Genomic DNA, 18,232 nt, shown 5'->3' with positions numbered 1-18,232 from the left:
ACCAATAAAGGTGACAGGATGATGTGCTGCGACAGGTCTGGGCTGTTGGGGTCAGAAGTCTGTACTTGTCCACAGGACACAGTTGCTACTCTCCCCTGGGCTTTGGCCTCGGAGGCAAACCTTTCTTGAGACTGTCCCCTAGGTTGGGAATCGCTTCCGAGAGTCAAGCGGCCAGTGCCACCCCCCCTGCGTCCCCAGGCGTGTTCTCCAGTGGAACTTCCCTAGGAAAAGAGCTGAAGGCTCGAGGTCCGAGAGGCTGTGGCGCGCTCGGGACTCCCCGACCCCTCGTTTGCCGGCGTCACGCTACCGCCCCCACCTGGAGGGGCACCCTGCCTGCTTAGAGTGGACTCAGGCGGGTCCTGCCCGACGTCCGCCCGTAGGGGCCGCATCCGCCGCGCGCCCGGCACCTCCCACGGCTTGCTTCGCTCCTCCTTTCTCCTGGGCGCTCGTCCTCCGCCGCAGGTTCAATCCCCGCGGGGACCCGGAGCACGGGGACCGAAGCGCGGCTGACCGTCTGCGCCCTCGCCCCCCACGCCCTTTCAACCGAGACCCAGCCGGGGGCACCTGCGAGCGGCGGGCACCTCTCCGGGGCGACCGCGGCGGGCTGACTGGGCATGCTCAGGAGCGGGGCGGCCGGGCGCCGCGGGAGCCAAGCGCATGCACTCGCGGGGCCAGGGGCCGACCGTCCAGGGGCGCGGCGCGCAGGCGGCCGCTTTGGCCGACGCGCTGGCCAGCCTGGGCAGGACGCGAGCCAGGATGGCCTCCCTCACGGCATACGGTAACGGCGGGCGGTCGCGGGCTCTCGGGGCGGCCGGGGCGGGCGGGGCCGGGAAGCCGTCCGAGCACCCCGGGGAACTTCGGGCTTCGGCTCCCGGGAGGGTCAGGACGGAAGGGAGGGGGCTGCAAAGCGCGCAGGCCTGGGGCTGGGGGCGGGGCGGGGGAGGCGAGGCTCTGCGGGGTTGGAGTTGCCTGAAACCTGGGAAGGGGGTATTCGCAGAAGGAGTTGGTGGAGTAAAAACTCCTAAAATGTAGGTGTCTGGGAGCTTTGGGTCTCCAGAAAAATTCCACTCGCTTCAGACCACAGAAGGGAAGGGATGAGGGTGTTAAGTTCGTTTCTAGCGATGCGAGGCTTGGAGTTAGGAGGTCTGCGTTCAGTCAGCGCTTATCCTGTCCCTGACTGACCTTGGGCAAGTTATTTAAACTTTTTTGTTTTTGTATTTCTCCATCTGTAAATTAGAGATGAGAACATCTCTCTGACAGATGCTATGGGGTTAAAATAATATGCACCAAAATATGTTTTTAATGCAAAAAAAAAAAATCGGCTTGGAAATAAAAGTTCCATGGAAATGGAAGGCATTATTTCCCCCTCCCCCATTTTGGCTAAAGAAATATATATTTTTATTATTTCTTTAAAGGCATTGCAGAATTCTAAGGAAAGCAAAATCACAGTGTGAAGGTTTCCAGCTCAGCTAGAAATCCCAGCGCACTGGGGAAGCCAACAAGGCTTTTTATCAAGCTTACTGCTTGTGTGGAAAAAGCAATTCTCTGTAGACCTTTGTCAGAGATGCTGCCGAGATTGGGTTATAGGAGGCTGAAACTCAAGTAGACCCCCACCCCCCTTCCCCTGGCTTGCAATCATTTGCTGTGATAACATCTAATTTTGGCGTTTAAATGTGAAGGTAATGAGAATTGTTGGAGAATGTTTTGCAGGGACCTCTCCAAGCCTGGGGTTGGTGGGAGGGAATTTGCTGCTTTTTGGTGTGGCGGTTTCATCTCTAGGCCAGTGATGTCCCCTGCCATTTCCCCAAGGTTAAAGCAGCTGGTCTTTTTTGGGTGGGGATCTAAACTGTTTAAAATGATCACTCAGGTGGCTCTCAGGGTTTGCAGTTGAGCCTTGTGAACTGATAAGGAATTGTGAGAAGATTACAAATTGCATACTAGTGGCTTTTTTTTTTTTTTTTAATTCAGTGCATCTTCTGCTGGGCTGTGACTTGTTCTTACTCCTGCTGCACAATTAACACATAACGTTGTCATTCTTGGGTTACCATCTGGGGATAGTCCAGCATTCTGATGGTGTTTTAAGTATATTCATTGGCAGATACCTATTTTTATACCTTTTTCTATCAGAGGGATCCATCATGTTAGATTTCACATGCTGCCCTGTGGATACTGTGAGTGATCGTAATAATCAGCTCTTTAAATTTCTAGAAACTTTAAAAGCTTAATTGGGCACCCAGGTAGAGAAACTGAAGTCAGAAGAAGTGAAATTATTTTTGAAAAGCAAGCGTATTTCAGTAATTAAAGGGGTGGCGGATAATTTTTTTTTTTTTTTTTTTGTAACTTACAATTACACAGGTTTCTCTTTAGGACCTTAAAGGGAACTAACACAGATTTAAATAAATATATCCATTAGAATTTGCACTATTTTAAATATATTCTTTTTTGTTTGTTTATAGAAGCTTTATTTTATCATTTTATTGCCTCGGATATTTTTTGCTTGATTTTTCTTGAGTTTAAATATATTCTTAACACTCTTCTTCCTTCCTCATCTCTAGAGTGGTGAATACATTTGGCCACATTAATTCTTTGGTCCGTAGCAAAGTGACCCAAGACATGACAAGATGAGTTAGTCCATCAGGGTTTCCATCCTAGTGAATGAGTTAAGGAAAAACAAATTTGAGCACATTCAACGTATTCCTCACCCGCTGAATGCTGTTGAGATCATTATCTGATGAGAGCTTGGTCTGGCTCCGGAACCTTCTACAAATCATCTCTCTGACAACTGAACTGCTTTAAAAAATGTTCTTCCCTTTCAGTTCTGTTGGATTTGGGTTTAGGTATCATGATGGGGGATGATCTAAGTTTCTTGCCCGGAATTTATAGGGTTCAATTTTTATATTCATTTGACTGATTTAATAAATGCCTTAGTCCTATCTTTAGCATAGGGGCTGCCAAGAGAATGAACAGTTATACTGTAGACCGTGTGTTAGGTTCCTGAGAGAGAAATTTGGCTTATATATGCATTTCATTAGCAACAGCCTCCAGTAAACCTCATTAGCTTCCCATCTAAATATGCATTTTTGATCCTATATTGGAACTTGTTCTTTCTGTATTTTAGCATGAATTTTTACTTTCAGACAGCCATCTAGACTCATATCTTCTAGAAATGTGAAATGAGACTCAGGTAATAAGTAACTGTAATGTGCACTCTAACAAATATATGTTCAGTAGATGATGCAGTTTTTAAAATTCTGGATTTTTAATGCCTCAACCTTTTGTACTCACCACTGATTTTTCTTTCCCTGTCCTTTAAATGGTTTAGGCTCTTAACCACTTTTAGTTCATTATGTAACCATGTGCATGAGACGAAGGATGGGTGACAAGTCTCCTTTAGAGAGAAATGACTGGGACTTGATATGTTCTTGGCCATGCAAAAGAAGGCACAGGGGCTGTGTTCTAGTGTGAACCAGAAAATGACTTGTGGTTGGACCTGTCAGCTTTGGATCTGAAGAGGCTTAGTAAGAGGATTGAGGAGCTTACAGAGCACAGTGGGGGCTATTTTAGGGAAAGTGTCCCTGAGGAGATATTTGAACAGACACTTAAGTAAAGGAAAGGAATGAACCATTCCATTATGTGGGGAAAGAGCATTCCTAGCAAAGGGAACAGTAAGAGCAAAGGCCCTGGGGTAGGAATGAGATTGTCACGTTCACAGCTAGCTAGAAGGTCAGTGTGTCTTGAGCAGAGAGAACAAGTAGAAGGAGGAAATGCAGTCAGAGCCAGCATTATTCTTATAACTGTTCTCCCCTCATTTTCCTGCTACCTCTTAAGTTGCTTCTTTGTGGAGTTCCTTTGTTTATGTAGGTGTTTGCCTGGGTTCTGTCCTTGACTTTATAATCTCACTCTCAGCCATTTGGAGGATACTAATTAGGCACCTACCAAATGCTGGACAATGACCCTAAATGTAGAGTCAGTCCCTTGGTGGGAGGCCTTTAAATTGGGGTGACAAAGTTTTCTGCATTTTAAAGTAGAAGTGTGGGGCATCCTCAGACATAAACAAATCAAAATGGTTCTTTATATGAATTGCCTTAGTTAAATCTCACAAAAACCTTTAAGAAATTGGTCCAGTATTAGCCTGGTATTCATTTGAAGAAATTGAGGCGTGGATAGGTTGAGGAACTTACTTAACCTCACATAATGAAAGTGGAGCCCAAATGCAGATTTAGAGAGTTTGGCTTGGAGCCTTGGGCTAAGCGTAGTTAGGAAGCGGAAGAAAATGAGCAAATGTGTGTGTGGGTAATTCCAGGCAGAAGGTGTGGCTTGAGTGAAGGCTGAAAGACGATGGGTGACCAGAAGTTCAGCAACTGATATTCGAAGAGGGTATGGGAGAGGGGTATAGTAAGAGCCAAGCCTAGTCATGCAACGTGAGGATGAAATGAGGCAGAGAAGGGGTGAGAGCACAGGACATAATTTCCCCTCCTCTGACTTTGTCTTTATTCGACTGATTCCCCAATGGAAATCACCAACTCAGAACTTCTTCCTTGTGAGTGCTATGCCTGTATACCTAGCTGAGGGCTAGCCTTCTCTATATGTGTGCGTGTCTAGCGTCTCAGCTCAGCTTGGTGTATCCAACACAGAATTCCCGTCCCTTACCTGTTTCCCAGTGAATAACTTCAGCTCTCCAGCTGCTGAGCTCAAACTATGTGCCAGGCTCTATCCTGGACATAGGAGGGCCTGAATGAGTGAGATCTCATTTTTTCTCTCACAGATAGCAGGATCAGCTGGAGGAAACAGACTTCTAAACTGAGAATTATAACGCTGTGCTGGCGGGGGCGGGGGGATGGGCTGGGAGGAGTGTGGGAGAGGTCAGAACAGTTCCTTGGAGGAGACAATGTTAAGAGACTAATTGGGAGAAGGAGGGCTTTCCAGGGAGGGACAACAGCATGAACAAAAGTAAAGGGGAGAGATGGTAGGGGGCATAAAGGCAGCTGCCAGGGGCACATGTTGGTAGAGCGTGACAACCTGGAGAGGTTGGCAGGGGCCATTCCACTCTTTCTAGGCACCTAGGCCAGAATCCTGGGAGCCTTTGAGTCCTCTCTGGAACATACTAACCATAATACCTTGGGCAAAGGGATTCCCCCCCCCCTCCCCCGTGTCTCAGTTTTCTTATTTATAACAGGGGGTCATTCAGTAGTACTGTAGTGCGTATGTAAAGTACATAGTGACTGCTCAGGAAGCATTACTGTCAACGGCTCTCCCAGCCAATGTACTCTCAATCACCAGGTCCTGCTGATTCTTCTTCCTTAAAATCTTTCTACTCTCTTTTCTCCTCTCTCTGCCCACTGCTCTTATGTTAGTTGAGTCTGCCATCATGGCTCGTTTTGACTGCAGTAGCAGCCTCCCAGCTGGTTTCTCTGCCTCTAGTCCTGGTCTCATCAGTCCCAATTGCAAATTTCATTCTGTATTCTCCTGCTTATAACACTTCAGTGGCTCCCGTCTGCTTATAAGTCAAAGTTTAACTTCCCTCATTTGGCAAACAAGGTCCTTAAGGAACTGACCACCCTTCTCTCTTGCGGTCCCAGCATCCCACCTTTTAGGGACATGGGTGGTTTAGCATGACTGATTATATCAGGCTTTCTCAGGTGTCTGGACCTTGGCCCATGCTCTGAAATACACCCCCCTCCTCCTTTACAAGGCTCACTTCACTCCCCTTCCCCCTGATCTGGGATGTCTCAGGGTAAGTCTTCTCCCGCCCAACTCTTCATTTTGTACTGTGAATATTCCCATCTGTGGGTTGTAAAATCCCAAAGGACAAGGACCATATCTTGTATTTTTGTCTTCCTGGTGCCTTGCACAGTGCCTGACACGTAATGGGTGATCAATCTTTGGCTGTCTGACCGACTGAATGGACTATGTCGGGGGGCACTACGCTGCGCACAAGTTTTTAAAACCTCATTTCCCTACTGCAAATAACAAGCAAAATGACTTTTACCCTTCAGAAAAGAGGAACAAGAAAAAGACCAAAAGCATCCACACCATGTGGTACAATCAAGATGCATGCTATCTGACTGGAACTCATGCTTTATTTACAAAATAAATCCAAGGAGGTGTTTGATGACCTCCCTTATTTTCGCCTTCCACCACCTGGCATTCTTATTATTATGCAATCCAGACACTCATGGTCAACATTGATTAGGATCCTTTTGATTAAGAAGCTGCAGCAAAGCATGTACATGTTATTCTTTGACCTTCAGCCTCCACATTTTAGAAGTCTCTTTCTGGGGTAAGATTAAATTAAAATTTTATTTTGATGCTGTGAAGAAGCATTTTAATCTTTTCCTTTAAAACATAATGTCCTGGGGCGCCTGGGTGGCTCAGTCGTTAAGCGTCTGCCTTGGGCTCACGGCGTGATCCCAAGGTCCTGGGATCGAGCCCCACATCGGGCTCTTCCCCTGGGAGCCTGCTTCTTCCTCTCCCACTCCCCCTGCTTGTGTTCACTCTCTCGCTGGCTGTCTCTATCTCTGTCAAATAAATAAATAAAATCTTGAAAACAAACAAACAAACACACTATAATGTTCTTTGTACCAGCCATGTGGAGTTTTCTGTTAGAACATAGTTTTAGACACACAGTTCACAGCTACTAAGGAAGTTTCTAGAATGGACAATTAACCATATATTTTGTGAGTGCTCACTATGTGTCAGGCACTGTTGTAGGTTCTGGAGGTAAACAAAAAACAAAAACTATCTGTTTTCATGAATCTTACATTGTATTAATAAGAAATGGATCTTTACCTTCTGGAAAAAAATGAAAATAGAATATAGGATTTTCAACATTGAATCAAATAGGTAAAGGGGGAAAGAAAGGAAAGGAAAGGCTTTTCTCTAATTAGGCTTCATGAAAGGGCTTTTGTCACTGTGGAGACTGTGAGAGTGGGAATCAAAGGGAAGCTGAGATAATGAGTATCAGACACAGTGTTTAAAATTCAGGAATGGTGATTAAAGTATTTGAAAGCTTCCTAGAGGCTCTGGCAAACATTCATTGTGCCTTCCATGCATTAGGCAGAGCCAGGCACTATGGCACAAGATGAATAAAGGATGGCCTTGCCCTCTAGGACTTTGGGTCCAGCTCAGGTCCCATGGGGGATGCAGAGGCTGCTGGTACTAGTATGGTTACAACTAGTGCCTGCCCCGCTTGTCTCCTAGTGCTGTGGCAAAAAGCACATGAAAGAGCAAATGCAAACATTTTATGAAAACCTAGAAAGCCCGATAGCAATTTAGTATACAGCACTCTGCTGTGTTGTCTTTATTGTAGTAATAAAGAGATCTGGTATGGGGGGGCGCCTGGGTGGCTCAGTCGTTGGGCGTCTGCCTTCAGCTCAGGGCGTGATCCTGGAGTCCTGGGGTCGAGTCCCATGTCAGGCTCCTCTGCTGGGAGCCTGCTTCTTCCTCTCCCACTCCCCCTGCCTTTGTTCCCTCTCTCGCTGCCTGTCTCTCTCTCTGTCAAATAAATAAATAAAATCTTTAAGAAAAAAAAAAAGAGATCTGGTATGGGATCAGGTATAGGATGATAGGAAATGCTGTGCTGAGTGGAAACATACTTCTTGCGCTTTGATTGATTCATCAGTACCTTAGTGAGACCTCCCGAGGCACCAGTTCCTACCTGGGGCCAGCCTGTGTCTACTGTATGTGGTGGGCAGTCAACACTTCTTGAATGAATGAGTTTCAGTCACAATATAGAGGAGGAAGTTGAAGCCCAGGGAGGTTAGCTGATGATATACAGGCTAGGAGGAAAGGGTGGGTCTTGAATATTAACTTTTCTGTAAGCCTATAAAATATACAGCAAACATGGAATAAATCACACCAGTATTTCTGAAGAAGAGATATATGCATATGTATAGACACACATATCACTATATATATATGTATGTGTGTGTGTGTGTGTGTGTTCTCTAGTACCTTTTATAAACAATTTCGAGTGATTTTTAAAAAAATCAGATGCAGTAGGCAGCTACACAATGAATATGTACTTTTTTAAATTAAATATTTCTAGTGCACTAGTTCGATAGTTATGAAAGGAATTGTATGATGTTTGTTTTCGTAGAGTCAGTAGATATGTATCATTTGTCTTTTTGGTGAATTCTTGTTTCATCTGTTCATGTGTATAAGCATATTTATGATAAGCTCTTAAGGGTTTAGTGAAAACATTTTCTTTCCTTTTTAAAAAAATCCCCTTCTTATTTTTTGTTGGTGAGATGTTTCCCCAGGCTTTGTGGATTCTAGAGGAGAGCTTTACCTCACTCTGGAGTCCCTCTACCAGCAACATTAGCACTGGCTGAAAGTCTATGCAAAATGCAGTTGTCAATTACATCTTATTAAACTTAAAAAAAGAAAAAGAAAAGAAATGCCAAATTAAAGGCCCACCCCAGACCTACTAAATCAAGATATTTACTTTTTTTAAGATCTTCATTTTAATAAGATGCCCAAGTGATGTGTAATCTTAAATTTTCCTTATTTTTACTAAATTTTTGCTGGCTCAACCAGTTACTGTGTGTTGAAATCTCTCCATATGATGGTGTATTTTTTCTCTCTGCAGTTCTATTAATTTTTGCTTCATGTATTTTGAGGTTATTTTATTTTGAATACACAGATGTAATATTTGTTATATCTTCCTGAAGCGTTGAGCCTTGAACCTTTTATCATTATTTATTGACCCTTTGTATCCTTAACAATGCTTTTTGCCTTAAAGCCTTTTTTATCTAAAAATAACATAGTTACTCTGGCTTTATTTTGGTTAGTATTTGCTTGTTTTTTTTTTTTTTTAATATCTTTTAACATTTCTGTATCCTTATGTCTTAGGCATTTCTTTTCTAAATAGCATTTGATTTTTTTTTTTTTTAAGAAATCTTTCTCACAATTTCTTCATTGGCAAATTTGGACCATTTACATGTATTGTGATTACTGATATATTTGAACTGAATTCTACCATTTTACTTTGTATTTCCTTTGTCTTGTTTTTTATTCCTGTGCTTTATTCCAATTTATTTTCTTTTTTCTAAGTTAACTTAAAAGAAATTTTTTTTTAATAGTTAAATCCACTCTCCTATTCTTCCGCACCATCTATATGTCTCTCCCTCTAACACAATAAACTGGTTCGGAAATACAGTCTATTCCTGTTGTTTTTGTTAATAATTACTCTTCTACCTTCACTTAAATCATACCTAACAAATCCTATACTTATTCATTACCCTTTGTTTAACTAACTCTAAATTTAATCTGTTGACTTCTCCCCTGAATAGTCCTTTGACTTTGAGTACCCAACTCCTGGCTTGTGCACTATTATTATTTGGTATTTTAGTTCTATTCTTTGTTTTTTAAAATCTCCCAAATTAGGTATTATAATGATCATTTTACATTGAAAATTTTTATTTAGGGTTGCCTACATGGTTCCTGGAATTCTGCAGTCAGTGGAAAGACATAAATGGGTGCAGTGCTTTCTTTTTCTCCTCTGTGGTTAAGAAGAAAGTAAGACAGAGTGAGTCTTGAAATGGGTGAGGTTTTCTTTCGTTGTAGGAACATTCTGTTAATGAGTATACCCAAAATAATTTGAGACCCAAAAAAGTGTGTTAATTTTAGTCACAACATTTCTGTTAACAGAAATACATAAGATGATGTCCACCTTGTTCTCTGTAGAAGCTCGATGCTTAGCACATCAGATAAATGACTGTCAGATATTAGGTCCGGATGCCGGAGGAATCCACCTAACCCGGCTCGTGATATTAACCTGCCCTCCTGTCTTCCCCTCTGTTCTCAAATAGTTGTCTAGTGTAGGACAAACCTGGGGGTTAATTCCAGCTTCATGACTTCTCAGAAGTAGGAGTCTGTGCACATTCCCTAATTTTGTGAGCATCTGTATAGTGGGATAATCATAACTACCTTGAAAGAGTTGTTTTGAAACTTACATGAAATATGGATGTAAATGAAATAATCAGTGTTTAGCGTAGTGTCTGGTAAAGAGCAAGTGCTCAGTAACTGGTATTGTCTGATTCCACCACCATCTCCTTTTCTTTTCTTTTTTTTATCCAAGATTTTATTTATTTATTTATTTATTTATTTATTTATTTATTTATTTATTTATCAGTCAGAGAATGAGAGAGAGAGTACAAGCAGGGGAGGCAAAAGGCAGAGGGAGAAGCAGGCTCCCCGCTGAGCCCGATGCGGGACTCAATCCCAGGACCCTGGGATCATGACCCGAGCTAAAGGTAGACGCTTAACCAACTGAACCACCCAGGCATCCCCCCATCTCCTTTTCTTAGATGTTTTTTCAGAATTTTCATTCCTGGCCCTGTCATGATTTCTGTCCCTCTTTTTTCTTAAAGAAATTTCTTTAAAATTTACTGTGAGTTATAGCATATATACAGACCTGGGGGGTGGGTGGGTGTAGAAATTTATAGTTTAACAAATACTTATAAAATGAACACTGTGTGACCACTACCTAAGTCAGAAAAACAGAACATTTCCAGGACTGCAGGACCCACCCCCGAGCTGTACCCCCTCCCAAATCAAGGTTGCTTCTTGTCCACCAAAAAGAACCATCAGGCTGCCTTTTGTGCTAATTATTTACTTTTCTTTACAGTTATTTTTCTTTACGGTATTACTTTTCTTTACAGTTTTACCATCCGTGTGTGCGTCCTTAAACAATATAATTCAGTTTTGTTGTTGAAATTTTCATCAATAGGATCATGTGTTGTTTTGGGGTTGCTTCTTTCATTCAACAGTATTTGTGAGATCTATCTATAATATTTTGTGTACCTTTACTTCATTTATTTCCTTTGCTATATGGCATTCTATTTTATGGATACCTTGTTCTTTTGAAGTATAAAATAAATCATAGCTAACACTAATTGAACACTTTCTATGTGCTGCCTTACACGGCAAGTGCCTTTATTATTCTCATCATACATACAAGGGAACAGAGCTACATAGAGATGAAATAATGTGCCCAAGGGTTGGAACCAGGTATCTAATTTAGGTATTGACTCCAGAACCCATAGGGTTTATTAATCTCATTCAGAGTCTCAAATTTTCCCATTAGTTACCTGATCTTTTTCTTTAACTGCAGTTGGTCCCTAAAGGATTAAATGGATATTTGGGCCCTTCCCCCCAAATCTAGCATTTTTGTTTTAATTCCTACACAGGGGAAGCACCTTTTACACAGAATGCCATAACTTGTGCTGTCATTGTCACAGGTCTTTATACTTTTGTCCTTTGAGTCTTTTCAGAATATTGCCACCAAAATTATGCCCTAGTTTTACCCTTTGGCTTTTATTCAAATTTCAGTAGCTTTACCATTACGGTTTATTTATGGCCTCTTCCCAAGTATTCGTTCCTTATTCAAGCACCCTGCCTCTTTGTTGATTGCTGATTTCTAAGTACGCTTTTCCCTTCATTTCTTTTCTCTTCTCCCCGTCTGTAGCCACTTCTGGGCTTGTGAATTTCTCTCTCTATATATTTATTTATATATCACCTTTGATGCCATTGACCTTATCCCTTGCAATTCTTGTCCCTTCCAAAAATCTTTTAAGGACAGATCATTAGCACGGGGTTTACAAAGAATTAGGAATGACAACTTTAGAGCAGTGAGATATGTTTTAGGTCTGGATTTTGTTGATTCAGCTGATCCCACAAATGTGTACTGAATTATTTGCTAACTGTGCATTTGTGTAGCCTATTTATTTTTATTAACCATATCACATCAACCCTCCCCACCACTACCAAAAAAAAAAAAGTGAGATAAGCATTATTGTCACCATTTTCAGGTAGAAACAGCCAACAGCTTGACTAAGTTGTAAGAGTTTATGTGCAGCAGAACTGGGCTTCGAACACAGGCCTGCGGACTCCCAGCCCAGTGTTCTTCCTCTTTAATCCCAGCCACCTCTAATGAAGTTACACTAACAGAAAAGGGAAATGGTCATTTGTCTATTTTTTTTTAAATTTCATGCATCCTTTTTTCTTTCTTTCAACCAATGAGCATGTACTGAAGATACGCTTGATGGCAGACACAGCACTAAATTCTGGGAATTACAAATTGAATAGTGCACGGGTATGTCCTTGGCAAGCCCGCGATTTAGTATGTGTGCTGCCGAAGCGAGCACAACAAGCCCACGGTTTAGACCTGTGTGAACCAGTACGGTCTCCCCGCTCAGTGCTGGTGGGGGCCTGTCTGCTGTTCCGGAGGTACCCTGGAGAGTGCGGGTGGTCTGGGAATGTTTCTTAGAGGAGGAGTTGGCCACATGCACTTGCTGAAATTATGTTTCCCACATTCAAAACAGTTTAAAATATTTTCTAGCATTTTACCTTCCTGTTTGTGGACCTACCACGGCCTTGACGTGGCTTCTGAGGGCCACCATCATTCCTCTGCCCTCTGGCTCACCATCTGCTTTTGTTAATATTTCCCAACTGCTTTCAATACACAGGCTTATTGGGATGCCCTGCAGATGCCTCTGTTTCCTTCCTTCTGTCCACGTACCTGTGCTCTTTCCTCCTGAGAGCGTTCGCATGCCATACCATCATCTTCTCCACCAGTCCACGTCGTGGTCTCATTAAAATCTGACTCTCAGAATGTTTCTATAAACCCTTCTCTTTGAGTGCAATTGACTTATGCTTAATAATTAGACCTATAATTTTTGCCATTTATAGATTAGGGTTTCAGAGTTTTCCTAATATTTCATAACATAATATTCGAATAGTTCCTTTAGGTCAGTTTGGTAACCATCGTTATAATGACTCTTTGTCTCTAACCTGTAGAGTTTTATATTGGAAAATATACATTTACTTTGATATTTTAAAATCACATATTTATGCCCTGCTGTGTTTCCTAAATAGTCTGAAGTGGTTCTGATCTCGATGTGGGCTCTGTTCTGCTGCGTGCTCTGGTGGGGCTCTGGTGCTCAGGCTTCTCAGTCTTCCCATCAGAGCCTGGGGGTGGGGGGGGATGCTGCCCACATGCATGATGATATGTGGATGAAAGTGCTGAGATGCTACGTCAGTGGAGCATTTGGGGTTTTTTTTGCCCCTTGTGCCTAGAACATTTTCTGTTCACAATTGTGAGGAATTCAGTGCCACGCATTGTACCTTTAGCCCCAAAGGGAACTGCATCCACTTCTGTTGTCCCCACTGGCACTTCTCCCACGGCTCAGCCACCCTCACTTCCAGTCAGGATTATCGCAGCGGCCCCAGCAAGGAGTCTCTCTGCCTCTCATCTTGCTTCTTCCAGTCTGTTCTCCACAGGGCCGCAAAGTGATCTTTCTAAGTGAAAATGGGATCGTGCTTTCTAGGCGGGATCCAGACTGTTAATGTGGTTTATAAGCCCTGTCGTAGTCTAGCTGCTGTTCACCTCTCCTCTTCCTGTGCTCAGCTGCCAACTCAGGAAGCTGCCTGTGGCCTCTGAGCCTCCAGATGTGCGTGCGTGCGTGCGATGAAGCCTCTATCTGGATGTTTTTCCTCGGTTCCCCCACCTTTGTCCTCATCAGGTGGTTCTCACCTTTAGGTTTTAGTTTAGATGTCACTTCCTCTCCAGAGCCTTACCTGCCGCCCTCTCTGGATCAAGTGTTCCCTCACCTGTCCCTGCACCTCTGCCAGCATCCTTTCTCACCCCCACTACAGTAACAGTGGCACCCAGCTGAGATTCCCTGGGTGGGGCAGTCTGGGTTGTTTGTTGAATATTCCAAGTGCCTGGCACTGAGCACTAGGTAGGCATCAATGAATGAACCAATGAAGGAGCAGGAGACTGCCCAGAACGGGGGGCTGGTGAATGTACCAGCAGTCATGTATTTACACTGTGTTCATGGATATGATCAACCTTCTCTTTTATTTCCTTAACAGACAGAGATGTGAGCAGTGGCAGTTATAACCTTTCCTCCGCAACGACAGGCAGCTACTACAGTTGTGTCAGCCAGATCACCATAGGTGAGCGATTTTGACATTTGTTTTATCAAAATTATTATTGCTTGGGAACGCCTGGGGTGGGGGTGCGGAGGAAGAAGTGAGTAGAAAATGTAATGGCAGGAGCCTGTATTTTCAGATTCAGAGCAAATGCTCACGGACTCACCTTGCTGGAGCACCCTCTTGTGGCTTCTTACTGCTTCTGTAGAGAGATCCTTGGAGGAAATGTGGTCCGGGGAGCTTAAAAAAAACAAAAACAGCAACAACAAAAACTCCGTGTTTTCCCAACATTTCATCATTTGCTTTAACTTTTTAATTTGTAAATCACCTGTAATATCATGTATACTTAATATTAAAATTGACTTCCTTTTTGAGATTTATATTCCTCTATTGCTGTTCTTGGCCATTAACATACATTATTTTGCTTAATCAGGACTATATGAGGAGGGCATATTACTTTTCCGTCTCACAGATGAGGAAATCTGATCTTTTCCACCCAGCCAATGATTAGTGTATCTAATTTCAATCCAGGTTTGTTTGACATTAGAGTTCATGCTCTTAAACACTATATGATAGTTTCTCAAACCTCAGTAATGTGGACACCTATAAAAAAGAGAAAAGAATTATGAACCCCTAAAATTGATTTAAATTATTTTTATTATAATGATACTTAAGTGTGTTCAAACATAAAAATAAGTGTAGGTGCCTTATAGCCATACAAATAGCCATACAAATCAAATTGAATTTACAAAAAAAAACACTGCCAAGGAAAATAATTACAAATCTGTCACATTAATTTAATATGACAGACATTGCTATCTTGCCAGTACATTACTTCTTGTAATGCAGTGTGGTCCTGGCTGAAGGGATCTTTGAGTTCAGTACAGCTTTACTGCTAGGCATTCATGATAACTCTGCTCTCCCACCAGCTTTCTCTGTCCAACCCACTATGAACTCTCTGCTAATGCTGGTGGGGTTATTGGATCTTCCTTTGGTATAAATGAACCTTGACATATCCATCTCTCTCCTTTTCTCATCGAGTGTACCAATTGGTGCCAACTTGATGAAAACACAAAAGCAAATCTAGGCCCTAAAATTACGTGGTAGAACTTGGTCCACAGTATGCATCTATTAATTTTTAAATGGCTAAATTAACTTAAAAATGAAAAATAAAAATGATTAAAAAATTCTTGTGGAGAGTTCATGGACCCTGGTTTGAAAATACTAAATAACCTGCAATGACGTTCCTAAAGACCTTTGTTAAATAGTGGGAGGCTCAGAGGAGGGGGGACAAGATGAATGCATGGATGAAAGGAGGGATTCTGGTGGTGAACACGATGGATTTCATGTGTTGGGGGGTCGGGTGTCATTGCAGAGTAAGTAGCTGTGACTTTATTCTTGACAAGAGATAGTAATGAACTTGGGAGGTGGGATGAAGAGCAGGTCTGGAGGGACAGACATGGGAGAACTGGCAGGACTAGTCATTGACCGGATGGGGGAAAGACAGGTGTACCTTGACATTCTGAGTCAGGGTAACAGGGAGTCTGAGCCATCCCTAGAAATATAGCAGTCAGGAAGAGGACTTGATGGCTACAGGTTAGATATGTCAGACTTGAGGTGCCTGTGAGACTCCCACCTCAGAATGATCCACAGGAGAGAATGGGCAGGAGATGAAGATACTGGCATTCTCTACACAGAGAAGTCGGTGGAATCTTTGCAAGAGGATGAGGTTGTAAGAGTCAGCATACGGAGTGAGTAGAGAGCCAACACCCCGTCTTTGGGGGAAGCATAATTGGTAGAAAGAATGACAGAGGTAGGAAAACCAAGTGAGCACAGTTTTTGGAAAGCCCAGGGAATTTCTAGGAGAGGCTGAGGAGGTTAGAGTTCAAGGGCTGCCCTGGTGACATCCCCAAGGGCCATGGCAGTAAGTGGTGAGAGGGAAGCCAGGTTGCGGAGCTTGGAATAAGGAGTGAAGAGCTGTGAGTAGAGACTTGTCTTTTAAGACATTTGTCAGTGAAACTGGAGTGGTTAATAGTGAGGACCAAATGGGAGTTTTCTCAGTGCCAGGCACTGTTTTAGGTACTTTTTCTGTATTTACTCATTATCTTCACAAAAATCTTACAAGTTAGAGACTGTTAATTTCCCTGTTTTTCAGATGAGGAAACTAAATTCTAGAGAGGTTAAAAAGTTACTGAAGTTACATGGGTAATAACAGATGGGATTTCAACCTGGGTAATTTAGCTCCCATTGTATGACACTCTTGCTATTTGCCACTGGCCTAGTGCCCTTTCTTGGTCTTTTTGGGTTTCTAAACTCAAATCCAATGTGTGTGGAGGTTCTCCCCCACCCTCTTCCCCCGCCAGTACTAAGCAAATTTGACACTAGCAGGGTGTCTGAGGTTTCAGTTCAATTCTGACACCAAAGTCAACTTCATTAGTAGCAAGACACCCATGTCACTTTTATGGCTCTGAAGCATTTTCAGCGACTGTGGATGAAGACCAAATATATCTGGAAAATATATTTTGGTCATCAATGACCAAATATATATTTCTTATAAGTCATTATATTGCACCTAGTCTAGTCAGCTTCATCCACTATGTCAGGGTGTTTTGGGTTGAATTGTGTCCCCTGAAAAGATATGTTGAAGTCCTAACCTCTGGTTGTGACCTTATTTGGAAATGGGATCTTTGCAGATATTAATCAAGTTAAGAAGAGACTCCATTAGGGTGGGCTTCTAATCCAGTATAACTGGTGTCCTTACAAGTAGGGGAGAAGAGACACAGACACACACAGGGAAACATTATGTGATGGTGGAGGCAGAGATTGGGGGGTTATATGTGCAAGTCAAGAAACACCAAGGATTGCCAGCAAGTCAGAAGCTAAGAGAAAGGCATGGAACAGGTTCTCCCCTAGAGACTTCAGAGAGAGCATGGCCCTGTCGACATCTTTTCAGACTTCTAGCTCCAAAGCTGTGAGAGAATAAATTTGTCTTTTTAAGCCACCCTGTTTGTGGTACTACATTACCAGCCCTGGGAAACTATTAACAGCAGGTCCTTACCATGCAGTCACCTCTGAAGGGGAGGTGAGTATGACAGACAGTTTTCTCAGAAGGCAGAAGCATAAATGAAAGCCTCTTTAATGTCGCTTCAGTTCCCTAACTCAAAGTGGCTGAAACCATAAGGAAATTTATTTCACGTAACAGGAAGACCAGAGGCAAGCCTGTCCTTAGGATGGGTTGATTAAGCTGCTCAATGATGTTGTGAAAGACTTTCTTCCCTTTGCCTTCTGGGAGAATTTATCTTAGTGTGGCAGCCACATGGCTGCCATGGTTCCAGGAATTTCATCTAGACACAATGACCAGAGGGAAAGGAGCTTTGGTGCCTTCCTCAGGCTTTCACTTGAGATGCTGACAGTTTTTCCAGAAGCCCTCAGAGACTACTTCTATCTCATTGGGCGGGATTGGGTCACATGACCCCCTCCTTGGACCAATCACTGGCAGGGGAGATGAGAGTCTCTTTGGCCAAGTCGGAGTGCCAGGGGAGGGAAGGGGGTGATGTCAGTTTGCCTTGAGTGCCCTGGCTGAGTGAGTGTCCACTGAATTCCCAAAGTGGACCCTCTTGAGAGGAAGGAAAGGGATGGATTCTGTGCAGGCATCAGGCAGTGTCCACTGCCCAGAGTGTTTTGTTTTGTTTTGTTTTTTAAGATTTTATTTATTTGACAGAGAGAGTGAGCAGCAGAGGGAGAGGGAGAAGTAGACTCCCTGCCCAGCAAGGAGTCTGACGCAGGGCTGGATCCCAGGACCCTGGGATCATGAACTGAGCCAAAGCAGATGCTTAACTGACTGAGCCACCCAGGCGCCCTTCACTGCCCACAGTCTTTCTAGTACAAAGCACTTGGGCAATATTTATAGTAAAAGCAGAAAATAATTAACAGCCTTAGACTCAAAGTACCAGAGGGAGGACAGATATCTGGATCACCCAGGAGTTCTTTTTTAAAAGCTCTTTTTGTTCACTTTCATCTCCTGTACTTCAGTGCTTCTCATACGGAACACTTACTCATCCATTCCATTTAAGAAAATAGCATACTTGTGGGCTTCCTGTAAATAGTTCCTTATAGGAACCTATGCCCTACCAAGAGAAGAATTGATAAACAAACGAAACAGTAACAAAACAACTAAGGAAAAACAATGATGACAACAAAAACAATTAAGGAACAGAATAAAAAGACTCCTGAAATCTTTCTATTTATCCATGAGACTCTTGGAAAACTCCTTATTTTCTGATAGTAAACTCCT

The 18,232-nt window shown here is 42.9% G+C and overlaps 1 protein-coding gene across 1 annotated transcript in view; it reads left to right on the top strand.

Annotated features, from left to right (window-relative positions):
• The first annotated feature begins 686 nt into the window (after positions 1-686).
• Positions 687-18,232, top strand: part of ANO4 (anoctamin 4) — a 394,735-nt gene continuing 377,189 nt past the window's right edge. Inside the window, exons 1-2 of the mRNA XM_057316522.1 lie at positions 687-778; positions 13,879-13,962. Of these exons, the coding sequence (XP_057172505.1) occupies positions 757-778; positions 13,879-13,962 (106 nt within the window). The 5' untranslated portion in view covers positions 687-756. The remainder of the gene's footprint in view (positions 779-13,878; positions 13,963-18,232) is intronic.

This window comes from Ursus arctos, unplaced genomic scaffold, assembly GCF_023065955.2.
Source record: "Ursus arctos isolate Adak ecotype North America unplaced genomic scaffold, UrsArc2.0 scaffold_21, whole genome shotgun sequence".
In the NCBI taxonomy this organism is placed as follows: Eukaryota; Metazoa; Chordata; class Mammalia; order Carnivora; family Ursidae; genus Ursus; species Ursus arctos.
Note: the sequence above shows the minus strand (reverse complement) of the source record. Positions and strands in the feature narration are given on the sequence as shown.